Source organism: Hakea prostrata, chromosome 2 (assembly GCF_041222555.1).
Source record: "Hakea prostrata isolate BN-2017 chromosome 2, UWA_Hpros_2, whole genome shotgun sequence".
NCBI lineage: Eukaryota > Viridiplantae > Streptophyta > Magnoliopsida > Proteales > Proteaceae > Hakea > Hakea prostrata.
Window position 1 is genome coordinate 62190307 of NC_142601.1, and position 19609 is coordinate 62209915.

The window sequence follows — 19609 nt, forward strand, 5'->3', positions numbered from 1 at the left end:
CAGAATTAAAAAACTGTTCACTGTCAGAAGGCATCTAGTTAAAAAAAAACATGTATGAGCAAATGGAATATTATTAATGAGAAGATGGAGAAAGAGAGCAACACACAGTTGAGATCATACACGCGGCCCTATGTCAGCAAGCACTCTGAAACCATATGTCATCCGTCGATTGGAACAACAAGCAGAAGAATTAAGCTGCATGAGTTGTACTACCAGTTTTGGAAACAGAAGCCATCTTCTCAGCGATTGAAGCCAAGCACCTGAGGTTACAGTTTAAGATAGTATCAATGAACAAACACGCTTCTTCCTTAGTGTTCCCCATGGGAATATCTACCACATATGACTCAATCACCGTCGTCTTCCCAATCTCATCATGCTCTTCATCTTTATCATCAACTATATGAGCAGTGGTGGTAGAACTCCCCACCAACTATGCTAAAGGCCACTCATCTAGCCTTCCCCTACTTGTCTCATCAGGAAAACTAGAAATCAGTTCAACCTCTCTCACGCTACCGATTCCACCATCGCCATACGAGATGGAACATCTCATGAATCGCTTGTGTCTTTCTGGGTTATCGAATTGTTTGACAGGTGACCATACCAGTGAGATGGGTGCGTTGATGACTTGTCTTACGCTCGAACCACACTGGTTTGGAGAGATTTCATGACGATGTTAGCGATTCATCATTATCTCAGTATGACAGCATCCATCCACGTACGTAGTTGGCAGGTTTGCCTGGGATGGCTAGCAGGGCTTAAAGATGAGTTTGTATATCAGATGACGAGCGTAACAGTTGGGATATCTGAATGCAAGCTGTCCTGTTCTCAAGAGAACAAGTGTTGGAAGCCGGGACTTGCAGGTGTAGAATACATTTTTGCTTACTTCCTTTGGAGGTTTGGAATCCAAAGGTTCACGTAAAGGAAAGAAGCATGCATCCACTGATTCCAACATAAAAGCTGTGAGCGAACGCCACACCTTCTATTTATTAAAATGTGTCCGTTGTGGGCCGACATGGTAGAGCTTAGCCAACTTCAGGGACTGAGAGACAAGGCAAAGCTTGAGTTGCTAACAGTTGTCGCATTTTCAGCTAACTTGGTGACAAGTGTCATTTAAAAGGATTTAAATCGTCTGCAACCATGAATTATCTACCATATTTTAATCTTATAAGAATGGCATGCTAAGTGTGTTTAAAATAATCTCACACCACTAGATGATCTAACTTATAAAATTTTAGTCCAAACCTTAATTTAATTGCACACCCGAATAATTGCAGACGAGATGAACTCCGTATCATATAACAAAGGATTAAACATGGAAATGTTTCAGTGATTTATCTTTTGTAGTAGAGAAACTTGGAAACATTAATGTACATAATATTCAATTCAATGGAAAAGGCTTATTGTTTTTTGCTATTATTTAATGGTAAATTGTTATAGTGTGTTTTATTGTTATTTTTTCTATTTTTTGAAGATGAGCATTACAGCAAATTAGAAAGATATTAAAGAGAAAAGAGAAGTTCAGTCGAATGTGAGAAATTCTAAGTATATATATATACTTTAATATAGTATATGCATGCTGTGTTCAAGTGTGAAAATGAGTTCGACATGTTATGGAAGGAGGAAATAAATTCTTTTTACACAATAGGATTTAATAAATATTCCATCTTTATGGGTCATTTATAAATAAATAAAATAATGATAATGATAGAATCAAGTTGTTCAAAGAAATTTAAAATAAACATAATGGTTAACAAATGGAAACCTCATTTCTGGGCCTTTGGGGAATTTTCATTGTCATTTTTGGAAATTTTTTTTTTTTTTTATTTTTGGGGGTTCCTTTCTTTTTTTTTTTTTTTTTTTAAAATAAAAAAAACACCCCCCACCACAATATTTTTTTTTTTTCTTTTTTTTAATTTTTTTTTTTTTTTTTTTTTTTTATTTTTTTTTTTTATAATAATAAAATACCCTTTTCTTTATAACATTTTTTTCTTTTCTCTTCTTTCTTTTTTTTTTCTTTTTTTTTTATTATTTTTTTTATTTTTTATTAAATTTTTTTTTTTTTTTTATTTTATATTAAATAAACAAACATCATTTTTTATAATAAAAATATATTAATTATTAATTTAAAAAAAAAAAACTAAGTGTTGTATGTGTTGTAATCTATGAATTATTTTTCAGAATTGTAAATACATGACATCTTCACTAAGAATTGCTAATCATCACCAACTAAATAACCTTTCAACAGCTCTAACGTGTGAATATAATTATAGAAGTTTTGGTTGATTGGCTAAGTTGCTTGCAGATAGGTTTTAAGAATTAGTTAGAATGGGCCAATCTTCATATATACTTGATTGTATTTTTTGACAAAAATTCTTGGTTGTATTTAAGTATCTAAGAAGTAAGGTGGTGGGTTCCATCTAGTTTCACCTCCTATGGCTGAAAATTGTCCACGTCAACCTCCAGATAGTCCGCATGAGACCCATAAAGGTGATGTAGCCTGTGGAGGATGGTTTACATGCATCAAATAAATGTAAAGTTATGCATGGCTCAAGTTTTATTTACTGTATTGGTGCCATTTGGAAAATTACCCGTTGAATACAGGCAACGTGATTTTAAATGACATATCTTGGATGTATTTTATTACTTGGATGAATAATTTCAAGAGTTCAACTGTCAATGGTCAAGATCGACATCTCAATTATAGATTTCTCAAAAGTGTGAAAATATATTTTTCGAAATAGACAGTCGATATCAAAATCTTGACTGTTCACTGTTCACTGCAGGTGCTGCGCAATATCCAAACAATTTCTTAATTTCAATGGTTGAAAGTTGAAAATAGAGGTATAGAACCCAAATCTATGGAAAGTAAACTCACTTTCAGATGGGTTTCAGGGAAACAAGAAACATTAGCAGATGGAATACTATTTGTGAGAAAATAGAGAAAGAGATCAATAATCAGTTTGAGATCATACACATTAATAATTAAGGTTTGGATCCCAGTGGCTCGTACATGAGGCTCTACAAAATATGCAGTGAAAAAAACGTTTCAGGGAGCTCTTGGACAGGAGCTGATTCGGATTCCTCTGAATCCATTTGCCATCCCTCAAATGGTGCATCTCGCCGTTGAATGCCTTGCTCGTGTCCAGAGGCAGAGAATCTGAATCCTAATCCAACGGTGAATGAGTAGTACAAGAAACTGAAGCCATCTTCTCAGCGATGGAAGCCAAGCCCGAGGCCCCAAGAAGTACAAAGAAACCGCCCAGTATCCCCAGGGAACACAACCCAGCCAACCCCGCTCCCAACCACAGCCCTCTTCCAACCAGGCGTGGTGGTGGACGGAATTGTGGCGGTATCACCACCAACTATGCTAAAGACCATTACATGAGAATCATCATCGAGCTCATCCAGTCTTTCCCTACTCGTCTTATCGCCCACGCCCGAAACCAGTTCAATCTCTCTCACGCTACCGATTCCACCATCCCCATCCAAGATAGAGCATCTCTTGACGAATCGCTTGTATCTTTGTGGGTTATCGAATTGTCGGATAAGTGACCATACCAGTGAGATGGGTGCGTTGGGGGCGTGTCTTCGCGGGGACCCCCCCGGGGGTGGGGGGGTTCCTGGCGGGGGGGCGGTTCCTCCCTCTCCCCCCGGTCCTGGTCCCTGGGGGGGGTTCCGGGGGGGCCGCCCCCAGCGGGGGGGGGGGGGCCCCCCCCCCTTTTCCCCCCCCCCTGGTATAATATTCATGGGCCCACATGGGCAAGCCCAACTTAGAAATAACACAATGGGCACACTTAGCCCACATCTGAAGGAGGGAGATTCTAGAGGAATCTACATCTATAAAGTATCTTGTCTCTGAAATATCCCTGAAATATCTAGACCCACTAGAATATTCATAACCATTAGATTCTAGACACTTGTACAAATCACAACCATTCATTGTATCCTACCTCACCTATAAATAGGGGAGGGACTCATTTGTACAAAGCATCAAACAAGTGAGCAATACAAGTTCTCTCAAGGTTCTCTTTGAGCTCTAAGCTTTCTTCTACTCTCTCTAGCTGAGTTTTAGGCTGACTTAGTGCAAGAAAGTGCTAAGTGCCGGCACGGTTGGCTTAGTCAATAACTAAGGCCGTGACATTTGTGGTATCAGAGCTTCGGTTGGGTGTGTCAAGCGTGTGGGAAAACACGATGACGAGCGAGTCCGAGACGTTCAATGGTGCACAAGAGGAGCTAAACCGTGGGAGGGAGACCCACACCACCAAGGATAGGCGCAAGGGCAAGGAGAAGTGCGTTGAAGTTAGTGCAACTATGGAGCCACGTCTAACGCGGGTGGAGTTGGCGATGGCCGAGGCAAGGGAACGCCTTGACGTTGGGGAGCAAAGGACCGATGAGCTCGATGGCCGGATGGACGAGCTCAAGGAGTTCCTATTGGGTGCTCTCAACACCATGGAGCACAAACAACAACAACAGCTTGATGCCTCAAACCCAAGTGGTGGAAAGGATCGCCGCGGTGGAAGCTCGTGTGCATGAGTTGAGTAGAGAGGTAGCAACGTGCGGGAGAACCACGATTGGTGGGAGGTGCGGCGTGAAGCACCAAGGGTGGAGGTGCCAAAGCCTAAGGCATTCGAGGGAACAAGAGATGCTCGGGAGGTTGACAACTTCCTATGGCACATGGAGCGGTATTTCGAGGCTACGCGATGGAGGACGAGTCTACCAAGATCAAGACCGTGCAACTCTACCTCACCGAAACCGCAGCTCTATGGTGGAGACGAAGGTACAACGACATGCAAAGAGGTACGTGCACCATAGACACATGGGAGGACTTCAAGAAAGAGCTTAAGAAACAATTTTATCCAGAGAATGCTGCATTCTTGGCCCGAAAGAACATCAAGAGGCTAAAGCACACGAGGTCGATTCGAGACTACGTGAAGGAGTTCTCAACACTCATGTTGGAGGTCCCGAGTATGACCGAAGAGGAACTCTCTTCGACTTCATGGATGGGCTCCAAAATTGGGCCTCGCAAGAGCTACAACGTCGAGGTGTACAAGATCTTGCTACGGCATAGCGGCGGCGGAGTCCTTAATAGAGTTTAGAAGGGACGAGTCTAAGGCCAAGAAGAGCAATAATGGCAAAGGTGGGGGAGAGAAGGGGTCAAAGACCGACCACACAAGGAAGGCACAAACAAGTTCTCTTCGAACAAGGAGGGTGGCAAGCAAGAAAAGAAGAAGAAATTCCAGCCCAAAGACAAGTGCTTCCTTTGTGATGGACCACATTGGGCTAGGGATTGCCCAAAACGGAAGGCCCTAAGTGCACTCCTCGAAGACACGGATGAAGAGGAGGTGCACATGGGATCATTGCAGCGGCTTGGTGCTATCAAGGCCAAGGAAGACAAAGCCCCTACATCAACAAAGGGTTTGATGTACGTAGAGGTGCGTATCAACGGCAAAATGGCAAGGGCCATGGTTGATACGGGGCAACACACAACTTTGTCTCAACGGAGGAGGCAAGCGTTTGGGGCTCAAAACGAGCAAGGAAAGAGGGAGCCTTAAAGCGGTCAACTCGAAGGCACGCCCTATCGAGGGAGTTGCCAAGGGAGTCGAGATGACAATTGGGGCTTGGAAAGGCACCGTGGACTTGTCGGTCGTGACAATGGACGACTTCGACTTGGTGCTTGGCATGGAATTCTTGACACGGGTCAAGGTCGTACCTATGCCATTCTTAAACAAGGTGTGCATTATGGAGGAAGGAGCACCTTGTATGGTCCCAACGATACAAGGGACTAAGGAGGGGCCAAAGCTTCTTTCGGCCATGCAATTGAAGAAGGGAGCCGAAGAGGGGCAAGTCACACATTTGGCGGCACTCTTGGAAGACAAGGAGGATGTCCCCAAGGCAGCCGGACCGAAGGAGGTCAAGAGAACTCTAGAGGAGTTCAAGGACGTGATGCCCCCGAGTTGCCCAAGCCTACAACCAAGGCGAAAAGGTTGGACGTGGCTAAGTCATACTAGACAAAGCCACAAAGAAGATGAAGAAGTGGGCCAACAAGGATAGACGACCCACAAACTTGAAACGGGGATATGGTCATGGTGAAGTTACTACCCCAACAATTCAAGTCCTGCGAAAGGTGCACAAAGGACCGGTTCGTGGTATGAAGGCCCGTCAAAATTGTGAAGAAAGTGGGTAAGGTTTCCTACCAACTAGACCTCCCACCAAAACTCAAGATCCATCTGTCGTCCATGCAAGTATGTTGAAGCCTACCAAGGAGATGCGGAGGATCCTAGTCGTGGGACCTACAAGGGCACCTACAAGCATAACAACATCCTATGACAAGGAGGCGGAACATATAATGGCGGATCGAGTAATGCGCAAACGTGGGGTGCCTCCGAGTCGAGAGTATTTGGTGAAGTGGAAGGGATTGCCGAGAGGAAGCAAGTTGGGAACCGAAAACGCATTGTGGCGGCCAAGAACATATAAGGAGGTTCACGATGAAAACACGACGAGGACGCGACGGAATAGGTGGGGGAGAATGACACAGCCCAATTATCATAGGCCCAATGGTATAATATTCATGGGCCACACATGGGCTAGCCCAACTTAGAAATAACACTAATGGGCACACTTAGCCACATCAGAAGGGAGGGAGATTCTAGAGGAATCTACATCTATAAAGATCTTGTCTCAGAAATATCCCTAGAAATATCAGACCCACTAGAATATTCATAACATTAGATTCTAGACACTTGTACAAATCACAACCATTCATGTATCCACCTCACCATAAATAGGGGAGGGACTCATTGTACAAAGCATCAAACAAGTGAGCAATACAAGTTCTCTCGGTTCTCTTTGAGCTCAAGCTTTACCTCTCTAGCTGAGTTTTAGGCTGACTTAGTGCAAGAAAGTGCTAAGTGCCGGCACGGTTGGCTTAGTCAATAAAAGGCGTGAAAGGTTAAAGATGGGGTGGGGTGTGGGGGAAATGATGGGGAGGTGTGTGGGGGGGTGGGTGGGTTTTGAGAGACAGCGGCGCGCATTGGTTTCAGCGGTGTCGGTTTGGTTTTCTTGTAGAATTAAATTTTGCTTACGTGCTTTAGAGCTTTGAAATTTGAAGCTCTAAGAACTGAAGAAATGTCAAAGAAAATTAGAAGCATCTATGCTTCACTGATTCCAACACGAAAGCAGTGACTAGAATGTGTTCGGCGTGGGGCTCTGCCAACCTCAGGACATGGTAGAGCTTAGCCAACTTCAGGTATTGATAGACAAGGCAGAGCTTGAGTTGCCAACATTTATACCATTTTAGTCTAACTTGGTCACAAGGGTCATTTAACCAGATGCTCTTCTTCCGCAAATGAATTGATGTAATTAATATGAATGAAACTTTCTTCAAATTTACATTTAGTTGTGGAGTATTTGGTACATGAACTAGACATTGGAAGCAATTTCCTGTATTTTTTTTGGATGAGTTGTTCTAGTTGACCTATCTGAGTTACTTTGGGATAATTGATGAACATGAAGCAGGACCTGCTCAAGATACTAGCTTGTGCGACTCAATTGTTTCTCATGTGTTTTAGAAGCTTCTGTAGTGCTATTTTCTGAAAAACCATTAATAAGTGACTTTGCACTTTAGACAGTTATAGTGAAACTCAGCAAGACTTAGCTAGAACATCTCTTACCGAAAAAAAAGAAGAAGCGAGAACATCACTAACAATTAATAGATTAAAAGCGACAGTTTTGGCATAAAGTATAAAACAATATCAATGCCACTTTAGACATTAAAGACTTTCCTTTAGAGCATAGGATCTTAATAAACCAATAACAAAAGTGGGTACTGAAATTATGCCGCACTATAAATAGTGTTTAAATCATTTTTTTGCACCAAAATTGTATCGTGTAAATTCTATACGGTACAGTTTCGATTTTTGGTATTTAAAGTCGATATTGTACCGAAACAATATCAAATTACCGAAACCGTACCAATTGACACTCTTACGGACAGGGCATCCAATGGCCGAAAAGACTTTACAATTATTTGATATTATTTATATAATGCGTTTTGGGCATTTTCGCTATCAATTATCAATCTTTATTTTACATATTTAAAGGAAATAAATACAATAATTCATTTTAATTAAAAAAAATTAATAACTTTTATTAAAAATAAATTATAGAATCAAAAGTATGTTTCACATGTAAAAAATAAACGATGATAGCCAATGAGGGTTGGTCCAAGTGGTAAGCAACTTGGTCAGCTCAAACCTTGTGGATGCAAAAAATTACCCGTTGGGAGACTCACCCACCACAACTAGGTGTGTGACCCGGGTCAAACACCGGATTAGTCAGGGCAAAGCCTTAGACACCGGATTAGTCAGGGCAAAGCCTTGGAACCGGGTTTGGCAACCAAATAAATAAATAAACGATGATAAGAAATTGAGAACATATCATTTAGGGTTTGGAAGTTGAAATGAAAAAAAAAGGAACCAATAAGATTTTCATAACAAAAAATAAAAAGGGTATATTTATTTTTATAATCTTTTCAATGGTCTGCTAAAAAATGAATAGAATGAGTTTTTGACTTGAAACATCTATGATAGATAAAAAGTCTATTTTGAATTGTCCAAGTTTTTTCAATCGTTTTAAACAAAAATAAGATTTAAAATAAACATCAGACACATCAAAAAATTGTAATAATTGATTAATACCAAAAAGACTCTTAATTTTTTTCTTAATTATTTATATAGATTAGTGCACAATGAATTAGAAGAAATTTAACGTGAAAAGAAAGGTTTTATCAATTAGTCAAAGGTGAAGAGTTTTGTGTACACAATATAACAAAATTACACATGCTGTGTGAATACGAGTTCACATGTTATGGGCTGAAGTAGTAGATTTTTTTCCATAATTAGATTTAATAAATATTCATTTTTTTGGGTTATTCATAAATAAATAAAATTAGCAATATTGATGGAATCGAGTTGTTTAAAGAAATTTAAAATTAATATAATGGTTAACAAGTTGGAACTTAATTATAGCGTGTGAATTTACTCGTTGAGTTTTGGTTGGTTGCTAAGTTACTTGGGGTTAGTTTTATAGGAGTTAGTTAGAATGGGCTAATCATAGTTGTAATTAAATATAGAACAAATAGAATAAAGGTGGTTGGTTTCATCTTGTTTTACATCCAATGGTCGAAAATAGGCCACGTCAACTTCCAGATAGTCCAAATGTGACTCGATAAGGCGTTGTAGCGGATTAAACCCAAGAAAACAAAAAAACAGACACAACCCAGAGACACAAGGTTCAAAACGAACCAAGGAGCGGAAAAAGACCAAACTGTCATACATGCAATAGACAGGGTCAGCCAGGATAAGGGTTGGGTCAAGCCCAAAATGGATCAGGTCCACAAAACCCAGAACAAACACACCACACCCACATAGGGGGACGAATATAACACCCACAAGGGGAACATACACACGCCCAGGGCGGACACAACCCGGGGTAGCGATGGCGAAAGGCGGAGCGGCGACCCCACCGGCCGCCGGAGGCTCCACAAGCTCGACGCGAAGAACTGACCCGAGTTGGAGTGTCGCGATGTGCACCAAAGAACCGGAACCGAGAGGAGCGCAGAAAACAAAAAAACAAAAAAACAAAAAACACAAAGTACGCAACCAAACGACTAAGGGGAAACCTAGATCCGGTTATTGAAGGGGTTGGGGAAGAGGGAACAAAGACGGAAGAGGAGCAGAGAAGATAGAAGAAAAAACAAAAAGGCGGGACAGGGAGAGCAGAGGAGAGGAACGGGCGGAGAAGGGGTGGACCGGAGAGCAGAGGAAAGAGAAGGGGCGGAGAGGTGGTGGAAACGGAGCGAGGAGAGGGGGTGGGGCGGAGAGCGAGGAGAGGGGCGAATGGAACGGGAGGCGGGAAGAGGGGCGGAAGGAGCGAGGAGGAAAGGAGGAGACGGCGGCGGGGAGCGAGAGGCGGGCAGCGGCCCTCCGCCCCCGACGCCGGGGTTGTGGGCGACGATCAGCAGGGTTGCAGAGCTTCTCTCTCCTTGAAGACTAAGCTTGACTGACAAGGAAAGGAACTTTCAGGGTTTGGTTTAACGGCCTTGGTTTACTTCATTACATGCAACTAGTAGATATTATAATCTTCGCCACGTGTCAGCTGAAGTATCTCTCTACGTGTATGTAAAAGCTAACAAAGAACGTGCTGCGTTCTTGTTCCGAATTTTTTTTCTTTTGGTAAACCGTTCTCGATCCGGAAGTTAAACCAGGTAAAACCGGTCCCCCGGTTCAAGTCTGGTTCGCAGGTTCTGACGCCATAATTGAAGCCTTGAGGTCTCTGTGGTGCTTGGAACCTTTCTGAGTTTCCAAACAGGAGATAATGATAGAGAGAGAGAAAGAGAGGGGGAAAAAGGACATAAAAAAGGAGACGTTTCACGCGGATGAGGTACTGTGGACGTTAATGAGCCACCTATTGACAGCTGGCTGTCGGTAACTGGACGAAAGCCCCTTCATTACAGAGTGATTCAATCGGAAACCCTCACGGACCACGTGACTTTACTAATTCAGTTCCCTGTTTTTTAGGGTACAGACTAATACAGTATGAAAACTCGTCTTTTTCCATTTCTTTTCAATTTCCAGCAAACAAACAAATCCCATCTTCCCAATTTAAATTTTACTTTTTCCCCTCATTTCTTGGGCCCATTAATTGTTTTATTTCACTTTTAATTGATTTTTTTTTCTTTTTGCCCTTGATTTTGAGTGTAGGTCATTTTCCATAACGTCTGGGCTCCCATTTTACAACCACAAATTATGTAAGATTTACAAGTAAAAAATAATAAAATATTTAATCCTGTAGGTCATCTTGTAATTTGTGATCAATAGCTGTCAGAAAGCACCTCTGTCGGGAAAGATGATCCGAACTTCTTGATTTTCACATTTCTATTCTGTATATTTATTGCTCAAAATGATTGTAGTGCATGTAATTTTTTTTTTTCTTTTTACCATTGAATGCTTGATTTGTGTGATCCTACTTCTAAATATGGTATCTTACTTTAAATAATAACCAATTGTTTTTATCCCCATAATTATAAAAAGATTTAAGCCTGTCAAATAGGATGTGCTATTAAACATTTTATCTGGGTTCTATTGTTTCTCATATGAAATGATATCATCATCCACTGGTCTATTGTCTCATTATATTTTTTACCTAAAAAAGCCTATCATAGTTGGTTGTCATGTAAATTTATAAGACTCACAGGAGAATACTCTTAAAAATAACTTTTGTGGGGTACCTATATCCATCATAAGGCAATTAAACTAGTAGGATGCCTTTTATAGGAGATTTGATTTTTTTGGTGGGGTGGAATATTGATTTCGAATCCTATATTAAGATAATTAATATATATCGAAAAAGAAAAAAATACGAAAAGACGATTGCATAGCAAACAACCATTTAAACATAGGGCTTAGATCATGAGGTACTAGTTTACATCACACATGTACTGAGTGTCTTGATTAGGGCTTTGCGTTTAATTGGGTAATTCAATGCACTTAAAATCATGACTAGCCTGTTAGAGATTACATTGGGTTGTTAGTGGTGTTGTTGCGAAATCATCATATCCAAAATCCCTAAAGTCGTAGGAATCTTTGATTTGGATCAATACATCTAGTCCGACTGTACACTCGACCTGAATAAATTAGAGACCACCATCTCTCAAATACAAATTTGATTATTTGCACAATAATGAGTAATCTAAGGATACGCCAAAAGTCTAAAATGTCCTTGCTTGTATACGTCAAGTTATGTACAGTAAATCTTATCTAACAAAAAAAAAGTTATGTAGAGTAAATGATCATTTAAAATTGATATATATATATATTTTTTTGGTTCAATTTAAAATTGATAGTCAATACTGTAGCTTGGGCAAGTGGTCCAGCCATATGATGGTTTGATCTAATGATTTTACTTGGATGCTGCATGATTAAAGCACAATACTTGCAGTGTAAGGTCAAGATTGAGATCTTGATCGAGATTTTAATCTCCACCGTCCGTTTTGGAAAGTGGTTAAAATCCAATTTTATAAAACAGATGGTTGAGATCGATATCTAAGGTAGACCGTAGGACCCTCGATCTAAACCTAGATGGACCATGGACGGCTCAGAATGAATCGGGCCGTACTGACTGCGGGGTTACGGAGAGGGAAGGACAGCCTAGAAAATGAAAAGACTTTCTTTAATTATAAAGGAGAGAAAAACATATTGTGTAAAAGCCAGGTTATTAAAACATTTTAAATATGGTGGCTGATATAAATACAGAGTTTTTCCGACCTCCACATTTTTTCTTCTTCTCTCCATTTCGGATTTTCTTCTGAAATTTCGGCTCTTGAAGCATCTCCCATCACTCTCCTTTCTGGAACGCTTGATTTTTTTGGTATTTGTATGTTTTCGATTTTCACGTCAGACCTCCGATTTGGGTGTTCAGTTTGAATCACAGAGAATTTAGATTTTGTTGCGATTTTGAAAAACTCAAATGCTCGGATCTGCTGGTGAGTTCCCCCCTTTTTTCACATCACTAATTGTTTGTCCCCCCTCCCCTCTAGTTTCGCGTGATTAATTTGATCTTCGTTGCATCAATATATTTTTTCTTTCATCCTGAACAATTCAACGAGTGAACCATGTCTCTCAGTAGATAGAATGGAAGTAGTTCTGAATTTTTTTATGTTTGACGTTTCATATCCGATGCTGAATTTGGAAGTATGGGTTGAACAGATATTGGATTTATTCAATTTCTTGGTGTACGCGGATTTCTTTTATTAATTTTTATAAGTGAATGTTTAGATTCTTCTTAGTTCGGTGACAGTGGAGTGGTTCTTACATGATGTTCTATTGAAAGGAGAGTTTCTTGCTTTCCTTTAGGGTACCAAGAGAATCTGGAAGAATAAATTCTGAAACGAAGTATGCTCACTGGCTCCACTGGACCGATAGAGTTATCCAGTATGGTCTGATTGACAGGGTCAAAGATTTTAGAATTTGATCTCGAATTCACCTTTTCCTGAGAGTTTTCTTATATAGGTATTGAATGCACGATAGCCTAGTATTGAAACTGTGTGGTCATACAGTCATAGTGGTTGGCAATGTAGCTGCTGGAGTAGTTGTTTAGCTACTGTGGGAGCATGAAACAAAGAGCATGTTTGACTTTCTTTTATGAACGGGGCTCTTGGCCTGGTTTGCAACAGCATTGGCTTTGTGTAGTCATGCAGCATGATAACAGTTCATACTTCGACTAAATCTTTTGGTTTTGACACTAATTAAAATGAAATGGCATGTGAATTGAGTGCGCTTCAATATTTGGATTCCCCCTCCGTAATGATCTGTATAGTATCAATACAGTGGAACATATCAACCAAGAAATTTATTAATTTTTTCTAGCTTAAAGATAGATGCATATTTTTTGGGGATGAATACCAATTTTTTATGGATTAAATAGTTACATTTATTTGTAAACTAAAATGTAACCTTGCCAGATAGTCCCCCAAGAGAGGAATAAACAAAATACTTGTTTAACCAAAGGGTTCCATGTCATTTTTGTACTCTGATGTGTCTAAGGATATAATAAGTTCATATTTTTATGCAAACATTCATATCATGTACTATCATTGTTGTTGTTATTACTATTGTTATCATTATTTGGGATTAAGATGGTAATTGCTGATTTTTGGTATGCTTGGGAAGGTTGGGGAGCATACTGTTTTGTGAGAGAAGAGGCTTTGTACTACGAGAGATGATGAATGCTTTTAGTCATTTTAATGACGCTTAACTTATATCATATCTACTGAAATTGGGACTAAAGTTTGGCCTGAATTGTATCTCAAAAATTTTGCTGTTACCAACCAGACACCAACAAAGTTTAGGTGTCATGATACAGGTAATGTTGGGGCTGGAGTGATATTAAGGCAAAGATAAGGCCGTCCAAAGGGTTGATGAAGTTTGTTTGGAAATCACATGGCAACTCCATCTGGATGCAGATGGGTTGTCCCTTTCTCATGTTTGCCTCAACTTCTAAATACAGTACCCAAAATTTTGTCTTTCGATTTAAGGTTATCATTTCGAGCTTGGCTCTACGAGGAAACTAGGCTTAAAATGGACCACCAAACTGTGAAATTTTGTTGAAAGCTTGTAAGGTTTAAATTAATGGTATGGAAGGAAGGACAAATGACAAAATTAATTGCAGAAACTTCTAAGAAACTACTGCTAGGCCCTTTAAACATATTGTCCCTAAGGTTGTAAATACACACATCCAAAATTGTACTTTGACTTTTGACCCTAGGTTGGTGGGTTGTTATTAGTATGACACTATGTACAAATTTAGTACTAGAACACATATAACTCATCTAAAACACCTACAACATGCTTTAAAAATGAAACACCATATGATATTCTGGCATCTTCTTCTTAGCTTTTCATATGCAACTTGGCATTGGTCTTTCTATTCTCAAACCAATTTCTTTGCTCTTTAATGTCTGCCCTGCTGTTTGCATATGAGGCTGCATTTTGATGGGGGGATGGCCAAAGCTATTAGCTCAACATTACCTAGTTTTTTAGTGGTTCTATTTTAGTTCTTGTTCATTCCATAGCTTTTTCCATATTTTTTTAATATCCTTTGGACTTGATCCTCACTACAGTTCTCCACCAGTGAGCTTTTCATGCCATCACTCTCTTACTTGCTTTCCCCCAGCTCCAGCTTACTGGTGAAATCCCAGCGAGAAGGGAAAAAAAAATGAAATTTTACCTTTCCTTGTTCTCATGCAGGGACAATTAGTGATGCCCCTTTTTATTATGTTGAAATTATGTATTGAACCCTATAGTTTATGAGATTACTATTGCCCCCTACTTCAAACGATGTTAAGTGGCTGTTAGGTATTAGTGTACAAACACCATTTTGTAAGTGTTAATGCAAAAAGTCCATTTTACCATTCATTAAAATGAGAGACATGTGAACCACTTTGTTCTCATTGTTGAGTCATTCATGGATGAACTATCAGCTTGGTGCTGACTTCAATTTGGGAGAAAATTGCAAGATGTAAGTTTTTAACCAATCATTAACCAAGGGTATAAAAGTAACTTAAGGTTAAATCAATACTAACCACCACTCAGGGTTATTCGGTGCATTTTAAAGATGCCACACATCAGTTAACAACCGGTTTTTAATTGCAAGGGGAAAATAGTAAAAGCAGACAAAGTACAGGGTTTGATAAGTAATTTCAAAACATGCAAGGCAGAAGGTTGTAATTTAACTATACTACAGAGGGCAACAATAGTTATCCCTTATTATTAATAATAATTATTATTATTATAATAAACTTGTTTTACCCATTCTGTTTTTTTCTGCATATTCTTCTTGAAACGTATAGAAATCTGGTGAATTATGTTTATTTATTTACTGAAACTTTCCTTTTTCTGCATTTTGGGCTTGAAACATTCTGTGAGTTTCATTTAAATGGAGTTCTTAAATGTTGAAGCTCTATGTACCTATGTATCAACTCATTATGGCATTTTCTTGATTGGCCAACCACTGTATACTGTATGTTGTTTCATGAAAATTGCATGTTTTGTGGGAACAGTCATTGAATGTCTTGGACTGAGTCCTTGTCTATTGGATAGATTTGATGCTACTTCGTACGTACTTGATGTTGACCTCTTTTGTAATTTTGTTATAGGTTGACACTATGTTTCTGGAACTGGCGCCTGTTTCAAGTAAAAAGTTTCATGAGTTCTTTGGGTGAGTTTGCTCTCTATATCTTCATCTACTGCTAATTTCAGTTGTATTCAATTTATGCGCCGTTTGGGATTCATGAACATTATGCTCATGAAATATTCATCTGAGTTTCAGCTCCCTTTTTTACTGTTCTTTCTTAAGTGACTGAGGTCAACCCAGTAAACAGGCACTAAAGGTGCCGATAGAACAAGTAGGGCCAAAAGTTGTGGACCCTATACAGGTACCAGGTGGCACCCTCCAGACTTCAGAGAGAGTCTGTGGATTGGTCTTTAAAAGCCAAATTTCAAGCTGGATTCTTCTTTGATTGTCCATAATAATTTGGTTCCTAAGGAATGAATTTTTCTTTCTTTTATTTATAATTCCTTTTGTCATTTAATTTTTCTTAATTTCTTTTATAATATTTGGGTTTTCGGCAACCAGAGTGAGTGTTGAACATTGAGAGTCAAATTGTTAACAGGTTGATTCCCCTCTTTTGCAGGTCATATGACCTCCAGTTCAGGGAAGTCTTAGTAGAAAAAGTTTTTAGACTCGTCTTCTGTTATCCAAGAGTTTGTTCCAAATCCAAAATTGCCTCTATGGGCTGAGACATGGTGAAATGGTTTTAACTGGCATATGCTCAAGAAGATGGAGGACACACGAGAAGATGCAGGGCCATCTGAACAAGGGCCTTCTGGCACTACTTGGTGGCCCTCAGGCTTTATTGAAAATTTCCAGTCTGTTTCACTGGGATCTCATGGAAATGCTTCACATGGTAAAGAATTGAAGAGAAATCTTCATGAAGATGAGTTGTCATCTCAGACAGCTTCACAAATCCTCTGGACCACTGGGACACTTTCTGGATCAATTCCTAACGGTTTCTATTCTGTCATCCCGGTGAGCTGTAGTTTATTGTTTGTGCTTGGTTATGAAATTCTTTAAACACATTAAGTGGTTGGTGGTTCTTTCTTCTAATATAGAAGTCTTAGTCGCTGGGAAATTCTAAAAGATGCAGATGTGTCTATCAAGAGATTAATATATTAATTTTAACCAATTGATTACAGTTCCTTGTATCAAATATTGTTCCAACCTGAAGTTTTGATGAAATGCTTTTAAAAATCATAAAAAGTACTTAGGGAACATTACATTTTTTTTTTGGGGCGGGGGTGAATAAAGATATATGTATACAGCTTGAAGGGGAAACAAAGCGAAGGTACAAAATGGGGAAGAAGGGGATGGGACTCGAAGGCTGAGCTAGCCGAGGAGTAATCAAGGAAGAAAACCTATATCCTTCGTGACAACAATGAGCCCGTTCCTTTGGGAATCTACAAGAGATTTGTGGGGAAGGAGAGAGATCTTAGAGCTAATATCCTTACAGATGGCATTCCAAATGTGATCTAAGGATCTGAATTTAGTATTCTATCTGCACAAGTTACGTTCCATAGAAATATGCAAAATGCAAGCAAAGAACATCAGCTTCCCTACATTAGCACCAGTCGAGGGACCCCCAAAGGAAGAGGTTAACCAGCGGTATTCATTGGCAAAGGGTTGTGAGTATTTAGCATGGTGCCAAATGGAGGCGAAAGCGAGGGTGAGGGTGAGGAAGCCAGATGGATTTAATGAATAAGCAGACAAAGAAGAAATGACGATTATTTTCATCCTCAGGGTAAAAGATACAGAATGGAGCAACGTGGATTGAACGTTGAATGAGAAAGGATTGGGTGGGAAGTCATTGGGAAAGGGTGTTCCAAGCAGTGTGGCTAATCAAATTTTGTTTCTCATTGATGGTTTCCCCCCACCCTTTCAAAGCTGGAGTATTGAACTCTTAAGTTCAGATTCCTTCCTCACCACGTCGACCAACAGATATTGGGCCTTCTCTTATACAGCTACCTCCTTCATTTACACCATACGTTGATTTCAATTCTCTCTTATCCTTTTCCACCTTCATTTGCACTATGAATCTGTCTTTTATTCGTGTCACTTGTTGATGCAACTCTTATATTCTCCTGAACATATTCCCAAGACTATCCTACCCAAGCTCACCAGTCACAGCATCTTCTCTTAGTTACATTTGTTTATGTTTATCCTGTTTTCCATATATGTATGATAAAAGCCATTATCCATTGTGGTTCTATGTCTATACTGTAAGATTAATCCTTTTGTATATAATTCTAGAAGATTTACAGATGACATAACTACAAGGTTACACCATATTTTTTTTTAACAGTGGCTGTTAAAAGGTGTAGGTTTACTGAAAAGGTATAACCTAATTTTCAGTGGTAAGGGATGAAAATGGAGCATGCAGTAGTGTTTCCATGGACAAGCAAACCTGTTTGGATGTCCAACAAGAGACACAGTCTCCAAATTAGGTTTTTGGTCCAGTAAGGTATATAGGGCTTGCGTATTTTATATTATTTTTTAAGCAGGATCCTTGTGCTCAGGTACACCCCTTTTTTCCATTAAGTTTTCAACTACAATCAGGGAACTTCCTACTTTCTTGTTTCTTTATGTATATTAGCATGTGAAAAATAAAAAAGTGCGCCAAGCTGTGAAACTTAGTTCTCGAACCATGGTTTGAGCTTACATGGTGTGGTTTGGGCCTGCTGGCCATCATGTTCCTTTCCTTCCTCTCCCTCCTCCTCTCTTCTGGTTCAATGACTTACCTTCTTCATTTCTTCCCGTATTTCTATGTTGGTTCTTCTTGCTTTTCCAGTTCTATATCTGCATTCTCCTATCAATTTTCCCTGTTCAAGTGCTGGTTAATACTGTTGTTGCGAATTTGAGGACCTGCATCTGTAAGAAGCAAACCAACAAGAGAGGCCTTTCTGTGCCCTAAAGTGTTGCTGTTCTGTTTTATTGCTTCCCATACTTGGTTTATTTTCAAGTCTTCATTTTGTTAATTGAAACTTGGTTTACTTCTGGTCCATAGTTGGTTTAGTTTAAGACATTTAATTTTGAGTTCTCCAATTATTCAGTTTAATATATTTGGGTTTACACCACTCAAAAGTCATGATTAGCTCAGTGGTGAAACAACAAACTTAGCCTTATCCCAATTCAATGGGGTTGGCTACATAGATCCAACAAAACAAAATAGGGACAACTGATGTCTGAACCAGAAACGGGAATGAAAAGATGGAGGAAAAGATTAAAAAAAAAAATGAAAAAATGGAAAATGAAAGAGTGAAAAGTGAAAGATGAAAGTAATTGGAAATAGGCACAGCACATCTTTCAAGTTAAGTTAATCTAAGCTAAATGGTGTCTGTTACAAGGCCCACTAGTAGGCTTATCTAGGTCCCCTGGTACAAAACCTAGACCATGCATGTCCTCTCTCATGACTTTTTCTATGGTCATTTTAGTTCCGCCAGTAGTTCTCTTTGCCCGTTAATCATATTCATATCACTTTTCCTTATCGGTTATCCTTGGGCCGTCATTGACATGACCATACTACCTCAAAACATTTTCTTTGGGTGAATAAAAAATATATTATAAACGACTCAAAAGGGAAAATTACCACTGGGTGGAGGGGGAGGCTCACTAGGCTAATAGCCTTGGAGGAGACAACAGAGCTTTGTATTGAGACCCCAGTTAACACCAATGAGCTTGTTCCTTGGGGTGTCTAACATCAGCTTATGGACAATTCAGAGAGCTTGAAACAGCCTTACAGATGGCATTCCAAGTCTGCTCGGGAGATCTGGATTTGGAGGTCAATTTATGGAAGTTCCGCTCCATCCAAATGTTAGAAACACACGTGCCAAAAGGAGATTTCCTGCAGTGTCAGCAATAGAGGAACCTCTGAGGTACATTTGAGCCAACAACACTTAGCCTCAAAGGGAAGGGGGGCGCCTACTCCGGGGCCAAATAG

The 19609-nt window shown here is 39.6% G+C and overlaps 1 protein-coding gene and 1 pseudogene across 3 annotated transcripts in view; one reads left to right on the forward strand and one right to left on the reverse strand.

Annotated features, from left to right (window-relative positions):
* Positions 1–190: 190 nt before the first annotated feature.
* On the reverse strand, positions 191–3940 carry LOC149025486 (abscisic acid receptor PYL12 pseudogene; annotated as a pseudogene).
* An 8364-nt stretch (positions 3941–12304) lies between these two features.
* LOC149025487 (putative serine/threonine-protein kinase SIS8) overlaps positions 12305–19609 on the forward strand; it is a 34152-nt gene continuing 26847 nt past the window's right edge. For 2 of the 3 annotated variants that reach the window (XM_089145708.1, XM_089145709.1), the window contains exons 1-3: positions 12305–12541; positions 15713–15774; positions 16250–16644. In XM_089145708.1, the coding sequence (XP_089001834.1) occupies positions 16384–16644 (261 nt within the window). In that variant the 5' untranslated portion in view covers positions 12305–12541; positions 15713–15774; positions 16250–16383. The remainder of the gene's footprint in view (positions 12542–15712; positions 15775–16249; positions 16645–19609) is intronic. The other variant, XM_089145710.1, reaches the window with a different exon arrangement.